Consider the following 11,788-nt stretch of genomic DNA (forward strand, 5'->3'; position numbering starts at 1 on the left):
ATGATGTGGAGTTTCCAGTCACAAATTTCCTCGTCATAGAGTGTTGTAAAACTGGTTGCACGACTGTTTCGATGTAGGTGGGGGGTTTATAAATACAACCTGTGCTGACTCTCAACTTGAAAGCGCTCCGTGATTTCAGTCAGTCAAAGGCTTGTGTTTGCTTACTGTTAATATGAAGTCGAACCTACCTTATTGTTCAAACAGGGCATGTATTGTCTTTCCGTGTACATCTCGCACACTGCGCGGCAGAAACACAAAACTGTGGTTTTGCAGATCTTTTATGGCTGCGTGTGTTTGCTTTTTCTTCTGGATTGTGATGTCATCTGGGGACTGGAGCGCAACATTTTACAGGTGGGTTCAGACAGGCTTACATCCAGGTGCGTGTTGTCCAGATCAGCATTATTCTCATACACTAAAACATAGGATGAAAAGTTTCAGTCAGTACCAGCAGGTGACCACATTTCTGAAATTTCATGATAATTCTGAATGTTTTGGTTTTTAAATTATTTGGGTTCCCTATACTATTAGTCTACTAAGTGGGTGGTGTTTGGTTTGATTGTTAGGATGTTTTGGTCTTGGAAAAAGTTAGCCTAATAGGTGCCATTGCAAATTGCAAGCAGATCAAAACAATATTATGACTATACAAAAAAAACAAAAACAAAAAAAAAAAAATTAGTTTTATTATATTAATATTAACATTTTCCATAGGAGCCTAGAGTGTTTTCACGTAAACAATCCTACTAAACCTAACAAAACTCGCATATTTTGCTGTTTATTGCTGCTACATTCGTGTTTGTTTCCTATTATTTCCGGTCAGGTATAGGTGAAATATTAGGCTAATATTTTAATTAATACTGCTAGTATGTATTTTTACCAACTATTAACTTTAGTTTGTCAAAATATAGCGCTTTTCCTGTTTACTAAGTCCTTCTCTCTCGATTTAGCAGCTTCCACGCATTTTTTCCGTGGTTTAGACACCATAAATTAGCTGAATAACGTATTTAGTACTGCATTAACTGATCGCCAATATGGCGGGGTAAATGGCCAAATTCATATGTAAACCCTCTGTAGCCTTGTGGGCAGTGCACCGACATAAAGCATAATTGCCAGTGTTGCCAAGTCTGTGGTTTTACCGCGGATTGGGCTACTTTAACACTGTTGTCATGGGTTGAAGCAAAGCCAATAAAGTAATATTTAATCAAGGAATCCCATCAAAAAACGTGAATTGTACCCCCAAAAATGCCACTTTTGGACTAGTTTTGAGTAGCAACTGGGTGGGTTTTCTTGTCTAAACCTGGCAACCCTGGTCGTTGCACTCCTGAGTTTGAATCTCGGCTCAAGGATTTTTCCCGATCCCGCTTTGCTTCCTGTATCAGATGATACAGGAAGCAAAGCGGGATCGGGAAAAATCCTTGAGCCGAGATTCAAACTGTTCCCTGATACCCTGTTCTAAATGTAAAAGCGCAAAAAGTTAAATTAAAAAAAAGTATTTTGCACATTTCTGTGAGGGGGAAGGGTTGGGTTAGTCTATACAATGTCCTCACTAATATAGTGAAACAAACGTGTGTTTGTAAATGAATGGCTTGTGAATGAATTTTTCGTGATGTTAAAAATTGTCTGCAAAACAATTCCACAATGTTTTGAGACCCTATTATAAAGCACATGGATAGTCATGTTAGTCTGGCTCATTTGCAATGTATTTTCTGGCTGTTTTGAACATGCTGTAAAATATTTCCCAGAACAGCACCATTTGGGGATGGAACACCTATAACCGGGGAAAACAGGGATGTCTGGACACTCAATAAAAGGTAGCTGAACTATGGCTACTCAAGGTTCACTTTCCTGTAGAGTTTAGCTCCAATCTTGATCAAACTGGCCTGTTAGTAACTTTCTTTTGATCCTGAAGATTAGCTTGTTGAGGTGTGTCTGATTAGGGTTGAAGCTAAAACCCTGGCTTGAGGCACTATGAATTTTTAAATAACTAATATGTACAATTTAGAAACAGTGACTGCTTTCTGCGATATATCAGCTGTGTAATGATAAGACAGTAAGACCGACCCAAAATAGGAATAAACACAATAACAGAACAGACTTTACTGTGGTATAAAAATAGCTTTTCTGCCGTTATCTGTTCCTTTGTATAATTCACATCTCATGCTCATGAGATAACCTTAGTTCAAGCAAATGTTGTGCATGTCGTGATCATTTCCTATGTTTTTATGTAAATAAAAGTTTTTACTGTCACGCAGCTTTGTTTCTGTGTATCCTTTCCACAGAAATCAACAACAGGTGCATTCATATTCTCGTGACTGTTTTTTTTTTAAACACAAATGAGCGTCACTTTATTCCTCCAAGGTCATGATAATCATAGTAGCTAGGCCTAAATATAAACCTGGTATATTCCTTTCTGTAACATCTAAAACATTAATTAAAAAAATACATACATATATCCATACATGCATGGATACAGATAAATAAAGTGTAATAAAATGAAATCAAAAAGGTTATGTATTGATGGAACTGTCTTATGATCTCATTTTGTTTGAACATTTTTACCATTTGGCTGTTAAAATAACTTTTTCCCCACACCGTACAACTCCAAACACTATGATTACTTCAAATTCTCAGTTGAAGAATGGTTTTATGTCATAACAATTTACAAACTGCTGGGGCCCAATCGACTCGCCACTCCCTGATTTGAGTTTAACCTAAAAATTTGATCGGTACCTTGAGGCAAATGTGTTGACAAGCAGAAACAAATCACATGCAAACTTTCGTTTTAACTGCATACCAGTGCTAGTCTAGTGTGACAGGGTTCTGACATTGATTTGTATGACAAATTTCAGATAATCAACATCGTGGATCTGAAACATAAATTCTGCTCTTCCTCTAAATGTGCAGGAATGCAGTGAAACTTATTATATGCTATTAACACTTTATTGGGCAATTGAGGGCTATTGTAGGTAAGGGTTTGTCAGTGGGGTATAATATAATATGTAAGGGTTAATGGGGTACAATACTGTATGTAAAGGTTGATTGATGTGTTATATATGTGAGAGTTATTGGGGTATTGTATTGTATGGTATGTAATGGATTATGATACTGTATGTAAGGGTCAGTGGGGTATGGTATGGTATGGTATATAAGGATTAATAGGTTATAGTACGATATGTAAGGGTTAATAGGGTGTGGCACGGTGTGTGATTGTTAATAGGGTATGGCATAAAATGTCGGGGGAAATGGGTTATTGTATGGTATGTAAGGGTTAATGGGGTATGCGTTTTTTCGTATTCGTAATCCTAAAAATCACGCACAGAAACCTTGCACACTGAGTCCGATGCGTATTAATTCATCCGTTGCGAAAAAAACGCAAAACAATACGAAATAGAATGATGTTGTTGTCCACTCTCTCCTTAAAAAGAGAAACAGATATAGAGGAATGATGGAATACTTTTAAGGCGCACCTCCTTAATAAACTGCGGGATTATCCCGGGTGATTCAAAGTTTATTTCAGGATGTCAGTAATCTTTGATGCTTTTCTAGCATTACTGGAGCCACATATTATAAGGACCACCACTAATTTTTGCGAACTCAGCGTACAAGGGCCTTTACAGTGCTTTGTGCTGCGGGATAAAGTGAATGAACTTGACAGACGCAATTCTGGATTTTGGCGTTCGCTTGTACGGTGGTTCTGAACTGTCAAAACACCTCTCAAAATGCTTGGTAACGGATGCGAAAAACGCAAAAAATCGAACCCGATCCGAATTTTTTTTATGAAGGACGAAAATGTGGCAGTGTGCAAATGTGATTGACATAACGTGAGGTCGTATTTATTTTTTAACGTGCGAAAAATTCGGACGAAAAATTCGAACTCAGTATGCAATGACCTTTAGTGTTAGCAGGCTGCTAGTTTACAACAATACACCCACTTCTAAACTAGACGGTGTATCTTCTTTATACTAAAGTGTTCGCTCGCGGTGTAGCGCAGCTGCCGAACTTTCCGTCAAAACAATAGCAAGTATTTAGACACGGTAAAGCATGAGATGCGTTTTCTTGTTTAGAAAAAAAAAATAATATGAAAACTTTTTATTTGCCAATGATTTAAATGCCAATTTTTTAAAGAGTGTATTCAAAGCTCACAAATAATAGCCCAGTCTAATTTTTACTGCACGTTGCTTTTTTGCTCCTTTGGGAAACTAATGATAATGATATTTCAAACCCAGTCAAATCAAATATGTCATGAATGTCATGTGGCATTCAATTACATACATTTGAAATAAAATTATGTATGGGCTAATGTGGGCTGTTATATTTGGATTTAGATAGGTTACATGCTTTTAAAATAGGCCTATATATTATAAATAAAAATAGAATATAATATACACTACTATTATAAAAGGTAAATAAGATTTGTTAATGGATGAATAAAAAAGGTTGCATTTGTTTGTTTAAAAAAATACAAAAACACCATTAAAAAAAGCTTTTTAATTGAATATATTTTAAAATGTGTTTTCCTCTTACGCTAAGCTTCATTACTCTAGCTTTCAGTATCACATGATCTTTCAGAAATCATGCTGAATGCCATAAATTCAAGAATATGTAATTTGTTCTCTTTAACATTTATTTAATTGACTGAAGTACAAAGAAACAAATTCCAATGTCTACACTGGCCAACAGTATGTAAGGGTTAATGGGTTATGGCATGTATGTAGGGGTCAGTGGGGTATGGTATCATACGTAAGGGTTAATGGGTTTTAATACTGTATGTAATGGTCAGTGGGGTATGGTATGGTATGTAAGGGTTAATGGGTTTTAATACTGTATGTAAGGGTCAGTGGGGTATGGTATGGTATGTAAGGGTTATTGAGGTATGCTATCATATGTAAGGGTTAATGGGGTATGGTATCATATGAAGGGGGTTAATGGGGTATGGTATCATATGTAACGGTTAATGGAGTATGGTATCATATGTAAAGGGGTTATGGGTTATGGTACAGTATGTAAGGGTTAATGGGGTATTGTATAGTATGAAAAAGTTCATATCTTTAAAAATCTGCTTTTGATGGGTCTGAAGAGACATACTATTTTTAAAACTACTGTTCTTGCAGCTCGTTGTTTTTAAAAGAAAGGATTTGGATGATGACTGGTTATTTTTTTGTATGTTAATCACATTAATTAAGAGTCGTTTACAAGGCAGAGAGCTAAAACCATTCAGTTGCGCACTATTTCAAGATCATTTGCGATTCATAGATTTCACATCTGAAAGAGAGGCGCACGTGCATTTTCTGTGCATATGTTTACACATATTTGAGAAATGATTGTAAGATCAAATTTAGGATGGCTTCTGCACAACATTTCGTAAATGAGGCCCATGCCTTTTAGTTTTTGTAAATTTCCTGTATATTGCTTACCCTTGTTTCCTATATACTCCTTCACATTCTCTTATGATGAAGAATTCATTTCACTTATGTTTTGATTTGCTTTGCTCTGCAGGAATGCATTTGAGGCTGAAGTAAGCTGGATTGTAAATGATACAGCTAAAGAGGAGGTGAGCTAAATATGTGTGATTAAGCATGGCCTAAAGCTAGCAAAGTGCATAACAATGACTAAGCTAGACAATATATCTCCATTCTGTATTTAGGCAGTGCCAGCCTGCTCCTTGAGACATGTCATAAAGAAAGAAGACAGTCTGAAAAAACAGTTTAGCTTCCTAGTGCCTGTTCTGCAGTGGTGTGATTCCTTTATTAACTCACATTGGGACAAGCTCCAGAATGAGCCGTTGCCATTTGGCTGGAAGAACCAGTCTTTCCAAGGTAAATCTTCACAAAAATCACTGTAAACACTAACACTGCAAAGAAATAAACAAAACCATTAAAGCTCTCCAAACATTTTTTTTGTTTCACTTTTGTAACGCAGAAATAGGCAAGACACTTTCTCTGCTTTCACATCCTGCCAACAGTCATCTGTTTGAGCGGAAAACGCCAGATACCTGTGTGCTCTGCGCTGTGGTGGGGAACGGAGGCATTCTGAATGGATCCAGGCAGGGGAAAACCATAGACAGTCACGAATATGTTTTCAGGTTTGTGCATTCTAATGATGATAGAATTTTCATTTTGGGGTGAACTATCCCTTTAAGCTGAAGTGTGAAAATAACTCCTAAACGGTTCGTCACAGGCTCAAGTGTCTAATGTCATTGAAATCCTTGGCTCATCCCGATTCTTCCATCACTCTTGGCAAAATTTTAGCTTTTTTTGAAAACCCTACTTTTGCAAACTAGAGGAGCTTGGCCACATTTGGTGACGCTATGAGGGGAAAACATAAAAATGGCTATAACTACGCAACCGTTTGTCCTATCGATGTGGAAATTGGTACACACGGCTTTGGTCCAAAGTGCCATAAGCATGTATAAGGACATTTGTGTATCTCAAAAAACATGGCCGCCATAGGCAGATGAACATTGAGCATCTATTAGACAAAGTACGGAAGTCGATCGCAACAAAACTCTGTGGGCCTGTTTGACTCACAGCTCTAAAGGTCTGTGAGAAACTTAAAAGAAATCAGCCACTGGTGTGTGATATGGCATTTTTCAAAGTGCGTAAACGATTGTAGATTGTGAGGTTTTTCACAGACCTCCTCGGTCCAAACAACTTTGCCTCTAGAACCACTGCTGTCAATCAATACATTAATTAAACGATTGAGAAATGATTGAGAAGTTATGGAAATGATAACTGGAAAATCCTAAAAACAAAACAAAACAAAAAAACACTGCAGTACAATTCTCTGGACTCTCTAGGTCAATAATTATCCAAAAAAAAAAAAAAGAAAGAAAGGAAGAAATTTACCCTTTGGGAAGCTATAATGGAGTCGTTTAGAAAAGGGGCCTGTCCAAATATAACCAAATGCCTATAAACCCAATGTTCATGTTTTCCTGATAGATATTAAAATGAATCCTGTTTGATTCACAGAAAAATAGGGGTGTAAAATTGTACCTTTTGAGGTACAACTGCTTGTTGCTGGAGCAGTACCCTTAAAAGGACATATTTGTACCTTTTTATACCCCTATAGGGTACCTTAGAGCAGTAATACATACCCTTTAGGTACTAATATGTACCTATTAGGGGTAAAAAAAAAAAGGTACAAAGATGTCATTTTAAGGGTACTGCTCCAGCGACAAGCTGTTGTACCCCAAAAGGTAAAATTTCAAACCCCATTTTCTCTGTGTACCTTCTAAGATGCTGACTACCTAGTATGTGTGTAACTAACCATACTGATAAAAAGTCTTGCCAGAGCTAGGTAACCTTGAAAGGAAGATAAGGTTTTTGTGTGTCAGTCTCTGTCTTTGAGTTCAGATGAGTAGACTATCCTGGAGAAGTTCGTCATCTGTCGCTGTCCTGGTCAGAAACAGGCTTCTGGAGAAACCTGTTGTGTCTGACCCCTGATCTTTTGTCGCCTGTGTAATCACTTGTAGATAGGCTTGAGCTGACGTCCATATGTGGAGATTTTCTAAGTTATCTAGATTTTTGACCAATCAGGATCTTCCTAACCTATGCATTGACGTAGTCAGCAACCTCTGTTAGAGTATAATTACTGGTGTTTTGAACATGTACTGGGGCGGCCTACGAACTCCATTGAGAGTGTTGAAGCTGACTTCTGCTGATGAAACTGCAAACTATTTTCTTCAGTAAACATGACTTCGATTGACTGAATCTTTGACTCCTGGTTTTTGTTCATCATATCTGGTCCCTGGGTTTTTACTGTAAATTCCCCTTACACCTTTACATCATTGTAGAAATATCAATAAATTTAAATATCATTTGGACGCATTTTCACCTGAGCCCTAGTTCTTTTCTGACCATTTTTAGATGAATAGTGGATTAGTAGCCCACAGTTATACTTTTAAGACAGCACAATCAAGATGCTTATAATAAATATCATTTTTATATAGGGTAAATGGGGCAGTAATCCGAGGCTTTGAGGATGATGTCGGGACAAAGACATCTTTCTATGGCTTTACCACCAACTCTCTAAAGAACTCGCTTATTGCTTATTACCAAGACGGCTTCAACAAAGTGCCACGTGACCCGGTAACTGACCATCTTATGGACAATTTGGGAGTTTTCAGTTGTCATTTGTTGCCATCTGCTGGCATGCTGATGAACTTCATTTAAGTCTTTGACGTTACAGGGTATTGGATATATTTTTATCCCTGCGGAAACTCGAGATTATGTGATGCTTGCAGCTGCCATCCAGGGTGTGTCTGTAACCTCAGGACCTGATAAAGGTGACAGGTAGGTTTAACAACAAGATTCCTACATGTTGCTATTTACATTACATACATGCATACATAACAGGAAGGGGAAATTTCGCCTTATAGTAATAATTCCCTCCTTTTCATTCAAAGATGGTGATTAGCTACTGATGGTCAAAATTATAGATTTTTCTTTTATGCCAAAAACCATTAGGATATTAAATAAAGATCATGTTCTGTAAAGATGTTTTCTAAATGTCCTACCATTAATATATTAAAACTTAATTTTTAATTAGGAATATTGCTAAGAACTTCATTTGGACAACTTTAAAGGCGATTTTCTCAATATTTAGATTTTTGCACCCTTAGATTCGAGATTTTCAATTAGTTGTATCTCAGCCAAATATTTATAGCTTTCAGAAAAACTTCAAAACATTGACCCTTATGACTGGTTTTGTGGTCCAGGGTCACATATAAATAACATAATCACTGTTATTGCTGCTGAATTCATTGTCAATATTGAAATGAAAGGCAAGAAATTGACAAATATACCTAAATTCACTCTATATGATTGGAAACCCTTTAATTCAAATATGAATCAGTTATGTTTCTGGAAAATTGCCTATATAAGTTTTGTGTGATTGGTTTATAGGTAGATAATACTAAACAATTTTGATTTTGCATACTTACATTCAAACAACTATTTTGCATTCTGTTTGCTACTTGAACTTTAACTTATGCACTTTGCGTATTAACTGCCGAGTTTATTTGATTATTAAAACAGGCCCTCGGAACTATTTGGATATAATCCTGAACCACATCAGTTCAAGATGATCCATCCAACCTTCATTCAATATGTGACTCAAAGGTGAGAGCACTTTCCGACACATTAGTTTACACATATAATTTTGAAATAAAAGTGAAATGAAATCATCAAAAATCTTTAATTACTCACCCTCATGTCATTCCAAACCTGCAAGACCTTTGTTCATCTTCAGAACACAAATTAAGATATTTTAATGAAATCTGAGAGCTCTCCATAGACAGCAACACAACTGACACATTCAAGGCCAAGAAAGCTAGTAAGGACATCATTAAAATAGTCCATGTGACATCAGTGGTTCAACTGTAATTTTATGAAGCTATGAGAATATTTTTTGTGTTCTTATTCAAACCTTATTCAACAATAGAAAAGTCAGAAAGCTCTCGGATTTCAACAAAAATGTCTTAATTTGTGTTCTAAAGATGAACAACAGTAACAGTAATTAATGACAGAATTATTCTTTTTGGGTGAACTATCCATTTTGATTGACAGGTTCCTGAAATCCCCACAGCTGGAGGATTACAGAGATTTGTACATGCCCAGCACAGGTGCACTAATGCTTCTGGTTGCTTTGCACACTTGTGACCAGGTCAGCAAACCTCCATTTTTTTAAATCATATTTTTCAATAAAACAGCATTTGAAATTCTCATTTATTGTTAGAATAGCTGTTGTTAAATAGATGTTGTGCTTATCCCTCAGGTCTCTGCTTATGGCTTTATGACAGAAAATTACAAAGACTTCTCAGACCATTACTATGACAAGGAAATGAAGCCTGTGGTCTTCTACGCCAACCATGACCTGGAGATGGAGGGACGTCTGTGGAAGCAGCTGCACTCTCAAAACGTCTTGTGGCTATATCAGAGACAAAAAAGGACACGATGAAAAGACAGGTAGGAAGACTGCATAATGAAATTGCCAAAGCAGTATTTTGTTCTGGCATGCCCTGTTTCTCTGGCAAACTTTAAAAGCACCATCATTGAGTAGGTTGTTCTTAATACGCAAAATATTTGAACTCAAAGAGCTACTTGGACAATCCAATCAGGTTTTCCATCACATTACAGAACCGAGACCTATACAGCTACTTTTATTTAGCAGCGTACTGCTGAACTCTCGATCCAGGCAGACTATGCAGAAACAATAATTAAGGATCGTTTTCACGACGCATCAATCGGCCATATTGGCGGTTTACATTGAATGAAAACAATGCCACGGAACCGAATGAAACTTGTATTTTTGGCTGATTACTGCTGCTGAAAATGGTGATTTTTTTTGTCATGATTTGGGCTGTGCTAATCGGTCAAACCAGGAAAAACATTTGGAGTAGGCTACTATAGACTGCCCAAAGTTATAACAAATCAAGGAGAAGAGTGCAAAAACTGTCTGATGAACTAAAGGCGTTTGTGTTTGGCCAAACTGAACCAGGGTTTCCCAGAATCTTGACAACATTCACGTTTGTTCTTATCATTTTCAGTCAGGTAGGTGAAATATTTGGCCAATATCTTAATTAATACTGCTCGTGCCACCTATTAACTTTAGTTTGTCAAAATATTACGCCCTTTCCTGCTTACTAAGTCATTCTCTATATGATTTAGCAGCTTCCACGCCTTTTTACCGTGGTTTAGACAGCATAAATTAGTAAAACAACGTATTCAGTAGTACATTACCCGAGTTTATATCCGAGTGTCGCCAGTATGGCCGTGTATCCAGGTAACAGCCAAAATTGTGGCATAACTGCAAACCCTATATTGTCAGTCAGTGCGAAAAAAAGGGTTTGTGGGAAATGGAGTTTGGGGAGATAATAGTCAGAATTCAGGTGAGGGAGACCTCTGGTGGTGAGCGGGAAAATGTACTGATGCTAGATTCGTGACACATACACTGCCGTTTAAAAGTGTGGGATCAGACGGTTTTTTTTTAAAGAAGGCTTTTCTACTAATCAAGGCTGCGTTTATTTGGTAAAAAAATGCAGAAAAAAACAGTAATATTGCGAAATATTATTGCAATTTAAAATAGTGGTTTTCTATTTTAATATACGTTAAAATAGAATTTATTCCTGGGATGCAAAGCTGAATATTCAGCATCATTACTCCAGTCTTTAGTGTCACATGATTCTTCAGAAATCATTCTAATATCTTGATTTATTATCAATGTTAGAAACAGTGCTGTTTAATATTTTTTGGGAAGCTGTGATACTTTTTTTAGGATTCTTTGATAGATAAAAAGCTCAAAATAACAGCATTTATTCAAAATAGAAATCTTTTCTAACAATATACTACCGTTCAAAGTTTGGGGTCAGTAAATTTCTTTCTTTCTTTCTTTATTTGGAAGAAATAATACTTTTATTCAACAAGAATGTGTTAAATTAAAAAAAGTGAAAGCAAAGACGAGTTTGGTTAGAAAAATATTTCTACTTAGAAAAAAATCTGTTCTTTTAAATGTTTTATTCATCAAATAATCCTGAAAAAAGTATCACAGGTTTTCAAAAAGAGATGTTAAGCAGCACTGTTTGACAATAAATCAGCATATTAGAATGATTTCTGAAGGATCATGTGACGCTGAAGACTGAAGTAATGATGCTGAAAATTCAGCTTTGCATCACAGGAATAAATTAGATTTTGAAGTATATTAAAATAGAAAACTATTATTTTAAATTGTAATAATATTTCATAATAATACCTTTTTTCAGTTTTTTTTAACCAAATAAATGGATTTGATGAGC

The 11,788-nt window shown here is 36.3% G+C and overlaps 1 protein-coding gene across 1 annotated transcript; it reads left to right on the plus strand.

Annotated features, from left to right (window-relative positions):
* Window positions 1-207: 207 nt before the first annotated feature.
* Window positions 208-9,954, plus strand: st6galnac2 (ST6 (alpha-N-acetyl-neuraminyl-2,3-beta-galactosyl-1,3)-N-acetylgalactosaminide alpha-2,6-sialyltransferase 2). The gene is made up of 9 exons (XM_073833165.1): window positions 208-377; window positions 5,494-5,548; window positions 5,642-5,813; window positions 5,917-6,079; window positions 7,946-8,084; window positions 8,185-8,288; window positions 9,033-9,116; window positions 9,564-9,660; window positions 9,772-9,954. Exons 1-9 carry the CDS (start codon window positions 208-210, stop codon window positions 9,952-9,954), a joined length of 1,167 nt encoding a protein of 388 aa, XP_073689266.1.
* Window positions 9,955-11,788: the final 1,834 nt, after the last annotated feature.

This window comes from Garra rufa, chromosome 1 (assembly GCF_049309525.1).
Source record: "Garra rufa chromosome 1, GarRuf1.0, whole genome shotgun sequence".
NCBI classification, from domain to species: domain Eukaryota; kingdom Metazoa; phylum Chordata; class Actinopteri; order Cypriniformes; family Cyprinidae; genus Garra; species Garra rufa.